The 19705-nt window shown below is 34.8% G+C and overlaps 1 protein-coding gene across 1 annotated transcript; it reads left to right on the forward strand.

Moving 5' to 3' along the window:
* Positions 1-1972: 1972 nt before the first annotated feature.
* LOC139691689 (uncharacterized) lies at positions 1973-18729 on the forward strand. Its single transcript, XM_071589533.1, has 5 exons — positions 1973-2134; positions 2321-2479; positions 15829-15949; positions 16484-16560; positions 18670-18729. Exons 1-5 carry the CDS (start codon positions 2003-2005, stop codon positions 18727-18729), a joined length of 549 nt encoding a protein of 182 aa, XP_071445634.1. The 5' UTR covers positions 1973-2002.
* The last annotated feature ends 976 nt before the right edge of the window (positions 18730-19705 follow it).

The following is a 19705-nucleotide window of genomic DNA, read 5'->3' on the forward strand; positions in this document are numbered from 1 at the left end:
TCTTGTAAATGTAATTTATTGAAACCCGTCGCACATTTAAATCTAAACTTACCTAAACTTCCATTAAATCCTCCATAGTCTTTTCCAGCAATAATAGTAATTAACTATTTTCGCCGAAAACATTCATCAACTGTCCGCGACTACTTAAACACAATAAACAGACTTCAAATCGACTTTATTGCACATTCTGTTCCTGTTTAAGTACTCCAAATGATTTACTGCACAACCTAACGTAAAAAGTATCACGGCATCAGTCTCAATTTACTTGAAGTAGTGTTAAAAGTTATCCTGACAACTACAACGCGCAAAATGTATAACTGCACAGCTGATCACTTGCATTTCGTTCTTCATCTATTCCCTTCATTTTGAATTGGCATCCTTTGATATAAAACGAGAGGATCTTAACCCGGGTCACGCAAATAAAAAACTTTCTCACGATAAATGAGATGTAATTAATGGCTCAGTCGAGGAAAGTATGAATGCAAGTATTTTTAAATGTCTATGAGCTAATGTAGTATGAATAGAATCCATTAAATTTGCATTGACATCAAAATAAATGAATTAAAATATTACTGTTCCGTTCCTTCATTTCAAAGATCCGTGTCATAATACTTACAAAAAGCATTGTTTAAGATGTAAAACATTCAAGAATAACTGTCATAACATGTATCAGATGTCGTAATTCAAATATATTGCAAGTTCTACTGTGCCATTATTATTATCCGTTCCTTTTAGAATACACATCAAAAATATTATTCGGTAGCTCACGTCCTGCTGTTTCTAAAATAATCTACAAGTAATGATGTATATTTCAATGTACATGAGTGAGTTTTAGTTAATAGTATTGATTTAGGATGAACCAGAAGAAGTAGAAGAGAGAAAAAACGACCAAAAAAGTGCAAAGTAGGGAGAAGCGTGAGGATTTTTGGGAGAAATCCGAAAGAGGCAGGACAAATGCATTGTAATCCATGATATTGTTATTTACCTATTTATTCAAAGAATAAATATACCTAAGAGTGTATTAATGCATGGCATACTAACACAGAACATTAACATATGGATTTGTTGGCAATTTTCCATTGGAATATACAATTTGGGAAAGAACTAAAACATATTTGTCACATTTACTGAATTGGTACGACTCCTTTGTTAGACATGATTTTGGATATACTTAGTTACAGCCGGCGAAAACATTAATGCAATGTATTCCTATTCTCATAGGAACGTATTTCAAAAAGGCACTATCTAAATAATGTGGCTTTAGGGTGAAAAAAATTATTTGTTTTGAGAATAAGAACTATAAATTTAAATAATCTTACTGAAAACAAATAACAGAACCATTCACACTTTGTTGATTATAAATATTACGAATGCATTGAACCTTGCCTGGAAGTAATTGTATTTTTAAGAATATATACCATTATTTTATTTTAACTATAATGTTAAATTTCATAAACTGCAACTAAATATGTCTGTTTAAGTATTACTATATGGTTTATCACAACCATAAAGAGGTAATTTCAAGGTTATACGGCTTAAATTAGCTAATTAAAATTTGCTCCATTTTGGTCATTGGCCCTTTTTGAAATATTAACTCTGGGAAACCAGCAATCTATTGAAAGCATCACTTTAAAAGTATTAAAATTGTAAGTTCACGTACAAATAATAAATAAAATATACTCTTACTCTTCAGACAATGTAATGTTGGGGTTTACTGACTAATATTTAGAGAACTGAGTACTATTTTAAATGTTTGGTTTTTCAATTGTATTATTTGGTCAAAGGAATCATAACATTCTAATGAATGAGAGATTAAATAATTTTAAGATGTTGAAATTTATTTGAATATGGTGATTATTTAGTGCCAAAACAAAACCAAATCGATTCTCAAACTCGCATATAACAATCGATTCAGAACGAACGACTCATCGAAATATAGTCGGCCATTTTGGAATCTATTGTTTACGTATATATATTTTTGACAGCTGGAAGTGTTACGAAAATGCCTCGACAAGAAAGTTTAAAGTGTCGACTATGTATTGGCCGTGGTGGTCGGTTGACGAATATTTTTTATGAAAACGACGATGCTGAGCAACTGGTGCGGGAAGCAATAGAAGAGTTATTGGAATTGAAAGTAGGCTATCCGTTGTATATTTACGTAACTTTCACATTGACGTTTTTATCGTGATTTTAACAGGAATATTTCGGTAGTGCCCGGTTCTAGGTCGAAACAAAGCCTCTGCATTACTCTTTCAATAATTAGAGTTCCGTTGAGAGATGATTTATGGGGTTTTATACTTTGATAATCTTGTTTTCATAGGTAGTGAGGGAAGGAAACAACCCGTGGTTCATTTGCTATGAGTGCTTTAAAATAGTGACCGATTTCTATATGTTTAAGCAGCAATGCCATGAAAACCGTCTTATATTGGAGATGCAAGCAGAAAAGAAACAGGAAGAGAGAAATATTGGTCGCGCAAAGGTGAGTTGTGTGTAACTTTTGTTTTTATTTCGTAATGTTCTGAGCAATGTCCTTGATTATAATATGCGTTGAAGAAAGTAAGTTATATTGGTTAATAAACGTATTTATATTAAATAAATTTCCTCCCTATTGTACAAATGCCTAAATGTCTAGTGAACGAATGGCAAATACGGGCATTAACTTGAAAATTGCGAATATTTTATGCATTAAGTATGCACGTAGGAAAAAATGTAATACTTAAATTTTTATTGGAAGAGTATGTGAGAGTGTACTTAGACTGGCATTTTTTTCGAAAAAGAGTGGAAATATTTAATAAAAGAGGGCAATTACGGTGCATAACTATTAAAAAAAGCAGAAAAGATCAATAATTTACGTATGTACATCTGTGATATAATATCTCGTGGTAAATAATATAATGTAGGTATGACTACTTGTTGATAAGCCAATAAAACCGCATTGTTTTGAAGAAATTTCCTCCTCGCGAAGAAACTCCAGGAATTATTAGGTAAAATGTGCAGCAAAAAGTGGGTAGTTTTTAGTTAGTGATATAAACGGAATTTGTAGGGTTTACATATATAATTATTTTGACGAATTGTGCAGCTTAATAGTATCTAGTCGTCATAGTTTTGCAAGGATTAAAGCTAAATTCAGGTGCCAAATAGGTGGAAAGTAGACATTGGAAAATAGATAAATCCTATTTTATATGTTTTATTTATTCATATTGATTGGTATTTTTCTATTGATATCTACTCTAATAATGAATGATAAAGTCGGAAAGCAGTTATATTTAATTTTTTAAACAGTTTTTAATATTTTTGTGACAACATAACTGAAACTTCTTGTCATATTTTACGATAATTTTCCATATTTATGAAATTTATGTACCAGTGCTAACATAATGGCTAGGTTTAGCATAATGGTCAGTGCTAGCATAATGGCATAGGTGTAGGAGTGTGGAGCTGGAGGGATACAAATTTCATTTGCTAGCGCATCTTTGCAATGGATGCATTTCAAAATTTCCAACTGCTGCAAAGCTTCAAGGCTTTGACATTTATTTTCAAAGTAAGTAATTTCTGTCACAAATACCCTTTTGTGGGCACTTTTGATGAGTTTATTTGCACAGAGAGATGTTATGCTCTTATTTTACACACGTTCTTTAATTTTTTCTTTAAATTTCCCATCCTGTTTGCCTAATACAATTTGTATTACATTCTGAGCACTTGAAATCATACACATGCCATTCCTCTCGTTTTTGGGTAGTGTGTGAGAGAGATCAGGTTCTTAAGGCATGAACCATTATAAAATCACATTTATTATTTGGTTTTTGGTACTATTTTAATTAAATTTTGAGAAATAGTCCCTGGATAGATTAGTGGTAGCCTTTAAGCAATGGGATCTTTTAAATTTTTGGTTTTGTAAATGTGGCTTAAGGCTATTTCTGTATGTTTCTTCAGGTAATGTTTAGCAATTATTTCATTTCATTATCTTATGCAAATTCCATGACATTACACCTAAAACAACAAATTTTAGTCAGGTTTTTTTTTATAATTCCATTTCTTTGTTCATATTTGGTAAAGGAAGAAAATCTAAGGAGGGAGTGCAATGTTGCTTCCAGGATTAGTGATGAGGACTTTGCGAATCATGGAGTGGTCACTGCTAGAGTGATAATCATATTTCAGGAAAGAAATATCCTCAGTGTAAAGAATAATAGTACTCATTAAATGCCAGATGTGACGTGTTTGTCTGTAGGAAGCATTCCAGTGATTTTTTGGGAATATCTTGTTTTCAAAAGAATGAAGACTGTGGTGATTGCTTGTAATCGTGAGCCTCAGGAATCCAGTGGCATTTTTATCTGGGCAGGTGTTTTAAAATGACTAGAGGCCACTTTATTCTAATTGTGGTGTTTTTTATCAATTAATATTTGCATTCATTTTTGTGCATTGCAAGCCTGAGTAGTTATGATGAATATTAAAAATGCATTGCTAAAGTATTTCCTCTGTGTTGCGGTACATTTACTGCTATGCTAGAGTCGTCAATACACTAGTTTTTAAAAGATATACTTCTATACAACAATATTTCATTCATGTAAGGTTTGAAACTATGGTAGTTTCTCAGTTTAACATCGAAACAAAATTTACCCAGAAAATGACTGAAAACTTGTCATTTTTAGTGAAAGTTATGGGATCACATGTTCAACATTTACAATTTTGAATGAATCCATATTTAAGAAAAATTCTCATTCAGTCATTGTGGAATTTCTGAGATTTACATTTTCACATATATATCCAATGATAACCTGATATAAATAATTTTTGTTACACAATATCTTTAAAAAATTCTCATCCTTAAATGTTCAAATTGGCAAACAGGTAATGTATTTTAGCATTTTAGAATTATTTCTCTTAATAAATGGTTTTCCTGTGATATTTTAGCTGTGGTATATGATGATATAAATTATCTTCCCACGGGTTAACATGAAAATCTGTTATGTCATAAGCATAACATATTAGCACAAAAGATCTGCAGCTTAATTTAAAATTTCAAGCGTCAGAATCATTTTTATTCAATGGAAATTTTTGATTGAGCACTCAACTTTAATTTTGATGTTGCTAGTCATATATTTTATCATTTTTTTATTATTGTTCAACATTTTTAACAATAATGTTCAGATGACAGTAAAAAAAGGAGAAGATGGATGTTTAAGAGCCTGAGGTGATTGAAATTCCAGCTAGCCCGGAAGAAGTGGACCACAATATTCCAATTCAGGAAGGAACTGCTCTTGAGGTAAAGGAAAAATAGGAGCATTTATGCCATCACTTATACTGCTTAATTTTCCAAAATTATGATTGCCAATTAGAAGAACAGATGTTTAATTGTCATGCATCAAATGTCAGGCTATTTACCCTAATTAATGGCACTAGTGTTAATGAAAAAGACTTATATGTTTTTGCATCCATTGAGCATTATTGCAATGGTCCACAGATGTAACTCCTTGGCAAGGGAATAGGCAAAAGCATTGAATTACCGCTCATGATATCGGTGATGTATTCAAATGGGTGAATGTAGTGATTGGTCCATTTCTTAGGAGAAGATTAGGTGTGCCCAGGATTATATGGCAAAGTAAACTGTTAGGACAGGTAATGGCTATTGTGTAGCATGACATGTACAAGGTTTGTTTAAAAATTTTGGGGGAAAAATTGGGAAAATTAAATTTAGGTACCATATGATAAAAGGCCTCAAAATGGATGTTATCTATAATGGGTGAAGAAAACTATTAAGCAGATGTTTTATAATTGAAAGGCTCCCCGAGGTAGTCAGATTTAGGGAAGTCATATAGAGTATGAATGAAAACAACTTAAATGAAACTTACGGTCCCATAATGATGTCTTTTGGACAGGATTAGTTTTAAGAACTGAAATAGATGGCTTGCACCAATTAAGGAGTGTTCAGGTGTGTAAGAATAGTGGAGGTGCTGTTTTAATCAGGTGTTCTGAGTGAAGCTGATAGGGCTGGAAGCACTCTGATACAATTTCAAATTTTTGATGTTTGCTGGGATGACTTCATTGCCCTTTCTCTTCTTACTTTTTAGAACTTCTCTGTGTAAATATCTCGTTATCCAGTCTGTCCCTCCAATACAAATTTAAGATAGGTATCCAGCTGTTTGATTCATTCTGAGGGCTTGGTAAGGCTCAAATGCTTTTAATGACAGGAGCACTCAGATATGTGCCATCTCGCGGTTCTTACCTTTAGGCTACGTGCAGGATTTGAAAGGATTTTAATCAGCTAAACAGAGAAGTGGACGTCAAAAGATTGGGTGTGAGATGCGGGCTGATTAAGGATAAGATAATTAAGAATGATGGGGGGTCTGGTAGAATAGAATAAGTTATTGCTTAAGGGGGAAAAGGTGGTGTTTCATTAACCCATGTAAAAGACAGGGCAGAAGTTAATGTAGAGAGACAATATGTTCTTTGTGGTGCAGGTGGGGTCAGGTTACAATGTGATAGTGAGGAAGTTAGAGGGTCTTAAAAAAATGGCAGCATTTGCAGCATGTGCTGTTGCATATTTGCAGACATGGGCTTAGAAAAGACAGGGGCTACTTGCAGGTCGAATTGAAGATGCAAATGTCTTGCCAATTTTATGGGCATACAAACAAAATTGAGGAACAATGTGGTAATAAAAGTGATATGGACTGAATCTTATTAATAATAAAGAAAAGATCACTGATTATGTTTAATTTTATTGTGTTTGGAAATAAAGTGATGAGAAGGTTAGCTCATTTCAGGCAGTTTTGCTGATTAAGAGATGTGTATTGGGTTGAAGGTTTGACAATTTAACTATTCGGCAGTTTTCCAAGGTACCCTTATTTTCTGATACAGTCAAGTAGCTGCTCCATGTATTTTTTTTAAGGGGGCATTTTTGTAGAAACAGAATCCACAGACTAAGAGTGAGGAAAGGATAAAGCATTTTGTGTGTTTTGGGCTGCTGCTGTTGAAATGAACGTATTGTCAATTGGTGGTTAGTTTCATTTAAACTAGTGTTAAAATTATTTTTCTGGATGTGAATTTTAAATATCTGGGAAAGTTATATCCATGCCATATGCAGATAAATTGAAAGATACCGTGAAAAACAAGTTGAGAGAAAAAATAGAAGACGATAAAGTTTTGCATTAGGGTGACTGATGGAGACAAATGTCATTAATATTGTAGATCCAGAAGTAGGGTTTGAGGGTTTTGTTGGATAGGGGAACTTATGTTCAAGTTTACTGATAAAAAGATTGGCATATTGAGGAGCTGTAGGCATATCTAATGCACTGCATTTTACCAGGGCAATTTGAAAAGAAAGGTGTCCTAATTTTTTTCATGAAAAATCAAATTTATTCTCAACATGGTATGCAACATAAAAAAGCCTATTAGCTATTTTTCTACATAGTTGCCTAGATGATCAATCATATTTTGCATCATTATTATCAGATTTTTAATATTGGTATTGTACCTTTCTCCTGCCACATCACAAAGCCAACTGACAACTGCTTCTTGCACTTCCTTGTCTGAATTGAATTTCTGTTCTCCGAGGAGTTAAGAGCAGGAAACAAATAGTAGTTACTAATGGTATTGTCAGGGCTGTAAGCAAGGTGGGCAATGATATCCCAACCAAATTTATTAAGAAGGGTGACCGTTAGATAAGACATGCATGTTATCATGATGGAAACACTCCTTCCTTGAGGCACCTTGTTTAAACTGAGATTTTTGGACCCAATATTCATTTTGGAAAAATAACAATACTTCATTAAGGCCTTCTATTTCTTGAAAGGTAATTCTCTGGTTATTGCACACCATATCATTAATTAATGCCACCAGAGATTCCAACAAACATTGCCATCGAGACCATTGCTCATTGTAAACATTTTCCCAGCCATCTAAAAACTCCTAGCACAACTTCAGCACATTTTTGATGTCCATACACCGTACCATTCGGCCAAATGGCAATGAATTTTCATCAGGGAAGCAGTCATCAGCTGGCTTTGTTACACAGTTAAAAAGCTGCTTATAAGGTTACAAAAAGAGATTCATCATCAAGGTAACAATGTAAAAAAATAGCTAAATGCTCAACCATTCCAAGGACGTATGTAAAATTTGATTTTTCATGAAGAAAAATAAGGAACCTTACTTTTTTAATTGCCCACGTATTTGCCAACATAGCTTGTTCTTTAATTGGAAAGCATTTTTGTTTAAAACCAGTTGGGTCCATAGAAAAAGAAATAAATTGATGGGATATGTGGTGGTTTGTAAGGAGAGGTTATATTTCAGGGATTCTAAGCCCTCTTTGTGAGATGTAGAGGTATGAGTGTGTATAATGTCTATTGTGGCCATAAGAAATGTCATGCTGTGAGGAATTGGAATTTAATGAACATAGATAAAGGTCTTTATCTGGGAAAAATTTAGACTTAATGGTTCCTTCTTCTATTTAACCCATTATCAAATGCATGCTATATTGTTCATTAAATTAAAAATACATTCATGTGTAAACATACGTACATATACACAGACAAATTCATTCATAACAGATTTGTGCATCAAAAAGAAAAAAATAGTGGATATATAATGTATAACACAGGACTAGTAGACAGACAGAAACACAGGAAAGGGGCTCACTATTTTGCAAATTCTCAGTGGTCATAGCCACCTTCATCAAGGAAGAGAGGGACAGAACTGAAGGGAATACAAGGGCTGGAGCAATGGATGTAAGAGGAAGGTTAGGAGAGAATTCGGAAGGAAAAGGATTGGAGGGGCAGCAATAGAAGGGTGGGGACAACTTAGAAGGGGATGGGGGTGGAGGGAGGATGGAAATGTTTGAAGCAGGGTAATTAACACCTAATATTGATTCCTGGTCAATTCTAAGACTCCAAGAGCCAGATGAAGGATTGCTCTAATGGTTTTGAGTTTCAGTGGAGGATCAGAGGGTAGGAGGGATGCTAAGATTGATATACTTTATATAGCATTTATCAAAGGGGAGAGTGTTGTGTTTGGAGGCATGTTTGCGGATAGGGAGCAAATCAATTAGGGAAGAATTCTTGCATCAGGCTCGTTGGTTGTTAATTCTAATATTAAGGGATGTGGTACACTGCCCAATATAATAGGCATGGCAAAGTTGGCACTTCAGCAGGTACACTACATTGCTAGAGGTGCAAGTAGAGGAGGGAATTGGTGGGAAAGAGTTAAAAAGTGGGTGGGAGAGGGATGGGATTTTGGTTTTTAAAAATAGCACATGTTTTGCATCTGGGTTTATTGCATGGAATGCAAGTGTTTTTGGGACAGGGTGAGGATTTAAGAATGGTTTATTGTTTTAAGAAGATTGGATAGGTTGGCGAGGCATTTGAAAGTAACTGAGGGGCATTTGGGAAAATGATTGGTGGTGGCATAATGATTTTTAAGGATAAGGGTCTTTTAGGATTAATCATAAAGATTTAAAGCCCAGGAAGTATGTGGTGCAAATTGAAAGAGGGTAGGTTACTGCATCAAAGGAAGGTTTGGGAGTGTAGGCATGTTTTTGGATTCTTTTGTTCAGGACGGATTCAGGACAGCCTTGTTTGAGGAGGAAATAATGTAGATTTGAAAGGAAATTATCAAGAAAGTTGGGATCATTGCAAATTCTCTGTCCTCTTATGGACAGAGAATAAGGAATGGAGCATTTGGTATGATATGGGTGACAGCTATCATAGTATAAGTATTGCTGTTTATTTGTGGGTTTTATGTGCATAGATGTGTAAAATGTTTGGTTTATAAATGTTACGCACATCCAGGAAGGCGATTTGGGAGGAGGAAACTAAAACTGAAGGAGACAGAGGACGAATAATTTAGGTCAGAAATGACAGTTTTCAGGGAATCAGTATCATATGATGATATCATCAATGTATCTGAGCCTCAATAAAGGTTGCAATGGTTGTTTTAACAGGAATTTCTTCTCTTCGAGACCAAGAAAGAGGTTTAAATAGGAAGGGCTGAACCTGCTGCCCGTGCCACTGCCATAGATTTGCAAGAAAAACTTATCGTTCAAAGAAAATGAGTTATGGATGGGTTAGGAATGCACCAGTGGTTAGAGGTAAGGGTCTACAAATGCAGAGATTCTTTCAGTTAGGGAGTGATGGGAGGAAAAATCTATGGCTACAATCACTGATGAAAGTGGCTGTGAGCACCAAAAATTCAAAAAATAGTGAGTCTCTTTTTTGTGTTTCTATATTTTTATGTGTCTACCAGTGCTATGTGTTATCATTATTATTCAAGTATGTGAGACTTTAAAAATTTGCTATATATTTATATATAACTATATATATATATATATATATATATGATTTCGTCCACATAACACGGAAGCCCTCATAGTACATTACACAGTAACAAATGATATAGAAACATGAAAAAAGATCATTTGCACATTATTTCTAGATAATTTTGATGGAATTCTACTCCGTCTTCATTGAAAGATAGAGAAGTAATGACTGCTGGAATAGTAACGAAGGAGAGAACGGGAGGCAGGGGAAGGTTGAGAAGAATGGTTGTCGAGATGAGAGGCTAGAGGAGAGCGGAGATAGGGAAGGAAGGAGAGGGAAGAGGTGGAATTGACACAAAATTGGAAGTGAGAACTAACTGCTCACCGCAACTATTGGAACATCCAAGACCCAGGTTTCAACATATAAAGTCTTCATCAAGACCCTGCTAATCAAAACAGGACCACGCACACCTAAACTCATGTGGAAAAACAAAGTGTTCAACTCTCCAATATGCATTGCTTCCACAAATCAACAATTTTAGGCCATTGCAAATGGTTTAGGTCATCTGGAGAAATGTCAGCAGGCAGAGAGTTTTGATTTTTAGTTTTTCTGACACCAAGGTACTTCAAGTTTTTCCAAATATGTGACGGAGGCTCTGTAGATATTTCAAAGGCATATCTGATTTTGGAATTTCTGATGACTTGTTTAATTTGTTTTGTTGCACAGTTTTTATAAATGATGAATTCATTTTCCTTTTTATGTTTTTTAAACAGGCTATAGACTGCATAATGCCTGTGCATCAGATATTTTATTTCATCTGATATCCAAGGGAAGCATGGTCTTGCCAGTCCGATTTTTTTAAATGATGCATGTTTGTCTCCTAGGTCATTAAAAATGTATTAAATAGTTCTACTCTTTTATCTACATCATCAATGAATTCTATAGACTGCTATGGAATGGTAGCCATACTAGGTCTTTGTCATCTATAGACTTGAAATTTCTTGTAAAAATGAATTTCTGCTTAAATTTAGTACATCTAACTGAGTATGTTAAAAATAATACATCATGCATGGATATTCCTGGGACAGCAGGTTACCCATATGTTATGATTTTGTCTGGGTTGACTGTCATTATTGCATCAAGCCATGTGGCTGATGAAGAGGTATTATGGGTAGGTTCTAGGGGAAGTATGCTAAGACTGAGGTATGACTTTGAAATTTGTTGTCTCAGGCGTAACTTTGTGGAATTTGCATAACATATTGAAATGTAATGAAATAATTGACTTTGTAATTCCACACACTTTATTTAAAAAAACAACCCAATGGTTTAGCCATGGGCTCATCCTTGTCCCCACTCCTGGCCGATATGTATATGGACAATTTTGAAAAAGTTTTGTTCTCCTCAGCTCACCCTCTCATTAATAATGTATTTTGTTGGCTAAGATATGTAGACGATGTCTTCTGTGTGTGGACAGGTTCTGATAGGCAACTAGATCAGTTTCTAGCACATCTAAATTCTATCAATTCTAATGTACAATTCACGTGTGAAAAAGAGGAAAAAGTTTCCTCGACCTGAATTTCCTCGACCTATCCATTTCTAAAGACAAAGATGGGTTACAGTATTCCATTTTTAGGAAAGAAATGTATACAGACCAATTAATTAATTCCCCTTCAAGGCATTGCTTCACCCAAAAGCTTTCGGCATTTCATGCAATGATCCACCGTTTAACCGCTATCCCTATGTCAAAATTCAATGTAAATAAGGAACTTAATGTAATTAAAACGTTAGCAGTGAACAATGGTTATTCAGAAGATCTAATAAATAAGGAACTTAATGTAATTAAAACGTTAGCAGTGAACAATGGTTATTCAGAAGATCTAATAAATAAACTTTACCGGAATAAACTTACAAAAATAGCCTGTAGACACATTTACAACCCAGAACATTTAAAAGATCCCACTGCCAAATGGCGGAGAATACTACATCTTGGGACTATTTCTCAAAAAGTAATTAAAAGTTTTCTTAAGGAAAAAATTAAATGTGCCTTTTACAGTCGTTCATGTCTAAGTACCTGATCTCTCACACTAAAGACAAAGTCCCCAAAAACGAGAGAAGTGGAGTGTATGAGTTAAAGTGCTCAGATTGTAGCTCAAAGTATATTGGGCAAACAGGATGGAAATTTAAAGAAAGGATTAAAGAACACCAAACATGTGTTAAAAAATAAGAACATAACATCCCTCTTCGCAAAGCACCTAATCGAAAGTGACGACAAGAGTGAATTGGTGACTAAAATTATTCATTTTGAAGAAAAAGGTCAAAGGCTCGATGCTTTGGAGCAGTTGGAAATTTTGAAATGTGTCTGTTGGAAAGATCAACTTGCCAATGAAATTTCGTATCCCTCCCACTTTCAACTCTTAGACCTACCACTCTTCTAAATCAAAAATGTAACCTATTTACCCCTCCAACCTCCCCCCCACTCTGACAAACCTCCCCCCCTCCTATGATCAGAAGGTGTATATATAGCCAGCGTGCTTCTTTGAGGACCACCTGATGATGACGTTCGAAACGTCGAAACCTGGGTCGTGTTTTTTTCAAATAGTGTGTGGAATTACAAAGTCAATTATTTCATTACATTTCAGTATGACTTTGAGTTAGGAATTGTTTTAGAGTCATAAGTAGAGGATAGAAAGTAAGCATTATAGCAAGAACATAAGTATTTGCAAATGCTTGTGTTATTGATGTTAGGATAACTTTTAATACTACTTCAAGTAAATTGAGACTGATGCCGTGATGCTTTTAACGTTAGGTTGTCCAGTAAATCATTTGGAGTACTTAGCAATGAACAGAAGGTGCAATAAAGCCAAATTTGAAGTCTGCAGATTGTGTTTAAGCAGCTGTGGTCTGTTGATGAATGTTTTTGGTGAAAATAGTAAATTACAATTAATGCTGGAAATTAGTATGGATTATTTAATTGAAGTTTAAGTATGTTTAGATTTATATTTATGATGGGTTTAAATAAATTATATTTACATGGTTTGGAAATATATATTTGGTACACAGTTGTCAAAATGTACATTTATGTTAAGGAAAATGGGAATTTCATGCATTCTGTGATTAATATCTGTTTATGAAATATTTTACTAGGTTGTGAAGGATGCATATTATCCCTGGTTGGTATGTTCACCTGGAATGAAGAATATAATGGTATTCTGGCTATTTAAGCATCAAATGTCTCGAGTGTTTGGCTGTCATCAATAATTGAATCCAAAAGGATGCAATCCAACAGCAACAAAAATTTGATAACCAATTGAGAGGAGATAAATTGTATTCATGGAATAGAACTATTTTGGAATCGATTACACTTTTTTGCAGAAAGGAATATTTCGTAACATTTTCTTGGACTAATTTGTACGAGGGTCATCCGGAAAGTAGTACCCGTTCGTGCCGCATGTAGTGCTGACGACGCGAGTAGCCGCTGGACGAGGTCAGATAGCTTCAGTGGCTTGTCTGCCTTCTCTGAGCCAAGTTGCGTGACGCTAGCATTGCCTGTGTTGTTTCTGTGATTGTTTACAATGTTTAAAAAAATTGAGAACGCCGCCAGTTGTGAAGTGAGGGCAGTGATTAAATTCCTCAATGCAAGAAACGTTCGCCCATGTGATATTCATCGCCAATTAAAGGAGGTGTATGGAGACAATGTAATGGACGATTCGTCTGTTCGGCGGTGGTGTCGCAACTTCAACATGGGGAGGGGGAACACACACGGCGATGAGCGTTCGGGGAGACCGTCTGTCATTACAGACCAACTGGTGAGCTCAGTTGACGAATTCGTGAGGAACGATCGGCGCGTCACAATTGATGACATCTGTGAGCATTTTCCCAATGTTTCTCGAACAATTGTTCATGAAATTGTTAAACACCATCTGCATTATGCAAAAATTTGTGCAAGATGGGTCCCTCGCGTATCTCAATGAGCTGGCGGCGAAGGACTATGCAGCAGGAATACAGAAACTTGTCACACGTTATGACAAATGCCTTAATTTGCTTGGAGATTATGTTGAGAAGTAGTTTAAAGTATCCTCTTTCAAATAAAATTTTTTATGTTTGTTAATATTTACTTTTGTGTCTTTATTTCACGAACGGGTACTACTTTCCGGATGACCCTCGTAGAAAAACCAATCTCTCGGAAGAGAGATTGGTTTTTCTACAAATTATAGATAGATAGATACAAGTAATCCCAGTCATTTTATATGTTAGGGAAAACACTATCTCACAAAAGGGAAAAATTGAAGCATGTAGTTAATTATCTCTTTCACGAGTGATAATGTTGCTTGTTTGAAACACATTGAAAGTTCAGTTTTCATCCCTTATTGGAATTGTTGTTAAAAATTATTTAGTCCCTGGAAACGTTTGGCTTTTTGTATGGGTTATTTTACAAAATTTAGCCTTCTCTTATTTTTTGACATAGCTTAAGCAATTTCTTTATTTAGTCCAATAACAGCAAAATGCCAGCAAAATATATGTTGGACATATAACAATCAGCCTACCTTCGTGTACACTCCACCATTATCCTCAAAATTGTTCTTTTTCCCTGTATTTTATATACTTCGATTATATTATTTTACTCTTGTAATTAATTAAATGTAACTTGATGTTTACAGATTGTTCATCCTGTTTCTCATTGTTTGCCAAGCCTTATTTAACAATGTAACTGATATCATTCTTAGTCACTTGGAATCATACACCATGTATGCGTAGGCCTTTTGTGATGTCTATACCATGTGTTGGTGATAAGTTACCCCTATCTCCCTCCAGCAGAGCTCAATTGATTTCTCTCTGCATTCCTTCATTGAGCCTAAACCATAGTCCCCCACCTCTACTATATATCTTCCTTCGTCTATTGTCTTATTCCAATCTATAGTCATGATCAAATATTTCCATGCAGGAATTCATGCCCTATTATGTTCTCCCACTGATGGTATATCCTAGCTAATTCTTCCTTCTTATGATTGCTTAGTGGCATGTAGAACTGAATGAAGTCCATCAGTTCTGTGTTTACTTCTACCAATAATAATCTATCAGTTGCAAGATGATTGTTAATTATGCTTTTATAGACATTTTTGTTCGGTATTATTTATGAATTGCACGTAATAACATGTGAGGCTGTGGGGCTAACTCTAACATTAACTCCGAAACCAACTTTACTATTAACTGCTGTGTTATGGTTTATAACAATTGGTAGTCACTAAATAATTACAAGTATGTAAATATTTCCATATCTGTTTCTTTAATACATACATTAACTTACTTTTTATCGATGGGTACTCTCTGACTTAGCCTCACTTTAACTTGTATTTCACTATGGGTAAAATAAGTTAATGTAAGGTTTAATTAATGCAAGTAAATTATTTGAAGAAAAAATCCATTTTTTCATGAGGTGTCAGCTAAAATATTATTTATAATTGTAATCTGAAGATTACAAGTTTACAATTTTTTATTTGAATTTTGATTATTTATGGTACTCTTTGTTAATGTTTTGCTCTGATAACCTCAATGTCATAAGCATTTTTCTTTGATTTTGCAGGGCCATTTAGAAGATGCAGAATCGCATATGTCCTCTGATGAGGAAGTGGACATTGAAGAAGAAGGTGGTGCTAAAATTCCTCTGATGGAAGGAAGACTGGAAGAGGTGTTGCAGGTACAAGGTAAAGAGAGCAGAGGACTTCCGTCTTCAATTTTGCTGCTTTCTGGTATGATAAAATTATTGATAAATAGTCCTTATAGTAACAGTTTTAAAAGTACTGAAAGGTCATTTTAAATATGATAAATTGCAAAAAGAATGATGAATAATCATAAGTATTTTGCCGCAAAATAAAAGTTAACCACTGCAAACAATGCATTTATTCTCGTCGTACCTGAAAGTTTCCTTGGTCATGGTTTTACTGCACTGATCAATGAAACTGCTGGTTCTGTTATCATATTCATTAGATTAACCAATCAGACTCTAGGGTGTTCGTCAATGTTGCTGTTTTATTCAAGCCTGTTCTTTTGTTTGGCTTGATTGTGCTGATTTTAGATTTTATCAGTTAAGAATTATAAATGGTATATGATCATGTATACGTGTATAGTTATTTATATATGTAAATGCGTTTATACCAACTGGTGATAACAAATTATTTCATTGCAGGAATTAACAGTTTATTGATTGACTAGTTTACCTTATTCATCACATCTTTCAGATAATGGCCAGAAACAAGATGGTCCAGTGAAGGATGCAGCAGGCACTGGACTTCATGTTTGTCAATTTTGCAACAAGGTAATTGCACAAAATGAGCTTCTCAAAGATCACATAATTCATATGCACCTTAACAGGGTGAAGCAATTTAGATGTGATATTTGCTTAGAGCTATTTGAGAGAAAACATGACCTTGCAAGGCACATCAAATTGGTGCATGCTGTGAAAAAGAAGCACCAATGTGAATTCTGCTCCAGAAACTTTCTTCATTTGAGTCAATTCAAAACCCACAGGTCATCACATACTGGAGAAAGGCCATTTAAATGTGCATTGTGTTTGAAAGGTTTTGGTGTGAAAGGTAGTTTACGGAGGCACATGTTGATACACACTAATGAGAGACACCACAAATGTGGCGTATGCTCAAAAGGATTTAATCACTATGATAGTCTAAAGAGGCATATGTTGGCACATACTGGTGAAAGGCCGTACAGATGTTATATATGTAGTAAAGGATTCACTCAGAAAGGTGTTTTAAAGACTCACATGTTTACACACACTGGTGAAAAACCATACACTTGTAAGATATGTTCCAAAAGATTCACTACAAGTTGTGATCTGAAGAAGCATACGTTTACACATACCGGGAAAAAACCACATATATGTAGGATATGTTCCAGAGGATTCACTCATAGTGGTGTTCTCAAGAAGCATATGTTGACACACACTGGGGAAAAACCACACATGTGTGGGATATGTTCCAGAGGATTCATTCATAGTGATGATCTAAAGAAGCATATGTTGACACACTAGGGAAAAGAGTCACAAATGCAATGTATGTTCAAAACAATTTTTCCAACATGGTCATCTGAAGACTCACATGTTGACTCACACTGGTGAAAGGCCACATAAATGCAATTGGTGCCCAAAAGCATTCCAACAGAGTTGTACTCTAAAGATTCACATGTTGACACATACTAATGAAAGTCCATACACCTGCAAGGTGTGTCGTAAAGCATTTGCCTACAATAGTTATCTAAGGAGGCACATGATGACACATACCGCTGAAAACCCACTCAAGTGACATATATGCTTTAAGAGCATTCACTCAGAGTGACACTTGAAGTGATCACATGCAACAGTAAGATGTCTTCAAAACCATTCACTTGCAATACCTAACTGGAGGATTATTCTCGGCCATATTCCAATGAATAACCACATAGATGAGCAATAATTTAGTAAGCATTTAAACAAAGTACCATCATCAAACACTAGAAGATGTTGGAAGAAGTAAAAGAACTGAAGTCCTCTAATTTGATAAACATCAGTCTCCTAAATAGTTCTGAGGCAAAATATAACTGATGGGTATAATGAAATGCTCAGTATTATTTGACTCTTGTAAACTCTTCCCAATAATTCTCTTGCTGCCTTGATACTATTATAAAACGTTTATTATAACTTTGAAAAAAGGCGTCATTATTCACCTGTTATGTGTAATTTTATCGAATAAAAAATGAAATAATTTCTTTATAATTATGTATATCATGACAATAATAAATGCAACAGAAATGATTCTATCCCTTATGAAATTAAAATTCCATAAACTTTTTCAGGACAATCTTTCAATTCATTATCATTTCTTAACCAATGATTACAACTGATATTTTGCTTATCAGATGTCCTATACATGAATCAACTATGAGGTTTTTATGGCCATGTTAAAATATATGTCACCTATTTATTAAGTGTGAGGTTTGGTATTAGGATTAGGTTAGAATTGTGTCTCATGGCTGAGTCCAGAAAAGCTATGTAGAATCTGTTCCAGGCATTATTGCACAAATTGCTGATGAAGCTACCGGCCTTCTATTTCCTTGATGATGAGTCAGTGCAGTGATCTAATTGAAAAATGCAAACAATGTTCTACACAAGACATTTAGGGAGGATGTTTTCCCTCTGCCTTGTCAGTTAGTATAGAAGGTACCAAAGGTGAACAGAGTGTTGGCTCAAGAGTGTTGCTGGAGAAACTATGAGAATGTTTGGCAGTTCATTGATGACCAGTTTGTTTTTTACAAAGCCAGTCAATGTAAAAAGAAACAAAAAGAATTTTTCTTGAATTTATTTTGGAGTATTTTAAGGTTTATCTGCAAGATTTTTTATATGTCAGTACTGGAATAGTGCAATGGCATTCTCTAGTTCTTGGTGAACAATTCTGGGGATTATAGTGTTCACATCATCTTTGAGAACATGGATTAGAATATTAGGAGATTAAAATATCTGGTTCTACATGAAAATAAGGATTGGAATGCTGTGACCTTCTGCAGAAGGTCAGTATTCCAATGGTTCTGTCCCTCAGGATAAGGAGACATTGAGGTATTTCAGTCCAGAGTACCCTTTGTTTATGGAAGCAAGGGAGATAGGGAGAAACTTTACTTGTTTAGACATTCCAAACTCTATTACCTCATATTTCTCCTGAAACTCCTGCTGCTATTGGAGAAATATGGTTTAGTGAAGAATATTAGGGAAGTTGCTTGAAATGGATGGGTATGAATACGGAGGCATTTTGCCAAAACAGATGAAATCAACTTCCACACACTGCTTTGACTGCTGTTTTGTTTCTAGCTGGCAGGGTTTGACCCATGTCTCATCCATGGTGAAAAATCGTAGCACAAAATGGGTTGGTTTCTTTTAAATTGGTGGAAACATTGATGCAGAAATTGTGTGCGCATTTGCTTGTAACTAGCTTTCAGAAAATGCAGCATCCACCTTACCAAGAGCTAACATATCCCTGATTTTAGTTCTGGTCAACTTTTCTAATGTCTCCTTGGCTATCGCTAATACCTTCAATTGCCTATCGTCCAATACAATATTTTGCACCTTTTGATGTTTATCTGTGGCAGTACTTTTTGTCCATCCTTTACGTGGATCATCTCCGAGGGATTTCAGACCATGCCTTAATTCAGCTTCTCACTTATTAATAGTTGATGCTGATAGTTGATTAATAGTCCCTGTACACTAGTTAACTTTGGATTAATTTCCTTAGGAATTGGTGCATCTAAAATAATGAATTCAATGACCAAAAGAAATTAGAGTTTTTCCATTTTAACAAGAAATTCAAAAGACCTGTACTTTATAAAAATGTATAAAGAAACAACTTGGGAGAACAAGTTGAAATTTTTCTTAAAACTTCATGATTCATGTACCCTAAGAGATATAAATTTTTCTCTGATTA

Source organism: Hetaerina americana, unplaced genomic scaffold, assembly GCF_022747635.1.
Source record: "Hetaerina americana unplaced genomic scaffold, ioHetAmer1.1.p SCAF_39, whole genome shotgun sequence".
Lineage (NCBI taxonomy): Eukaryota > Metazoa > Arthropoda > Insecta > Odonata > Calopterygidae > Hetaerina > Hetaerina americana.

What these genes read in the sequence shown, in the direction of transcription:
- LOC139691689 (XM_071589533.1), top strand. Translation starts at nt 2,003, where the DNA reads ATGCCTCGACAAGAAAGTTTAAAGTGTCGACTATGTATTGGCCGTGGT. An exon ending in GAAATATTGGTCGCGCAAAG is followed by an intron (nt 2,480 to 15,828) that starts GTGAGTTGTGTG and finishes TTGATTTTGCAG; the next exon opens with GGCCATTTAGAAGATGCAGA. An exon ending in TTTGTCAATTTTGCAACAAG is followed by an intron (nt 16,561 to 18,669) that starts GTAATTGCACAA and finishes GGCATTCTCTAG; the next exon opens with TTCTTGGTGAACAATTCTGG.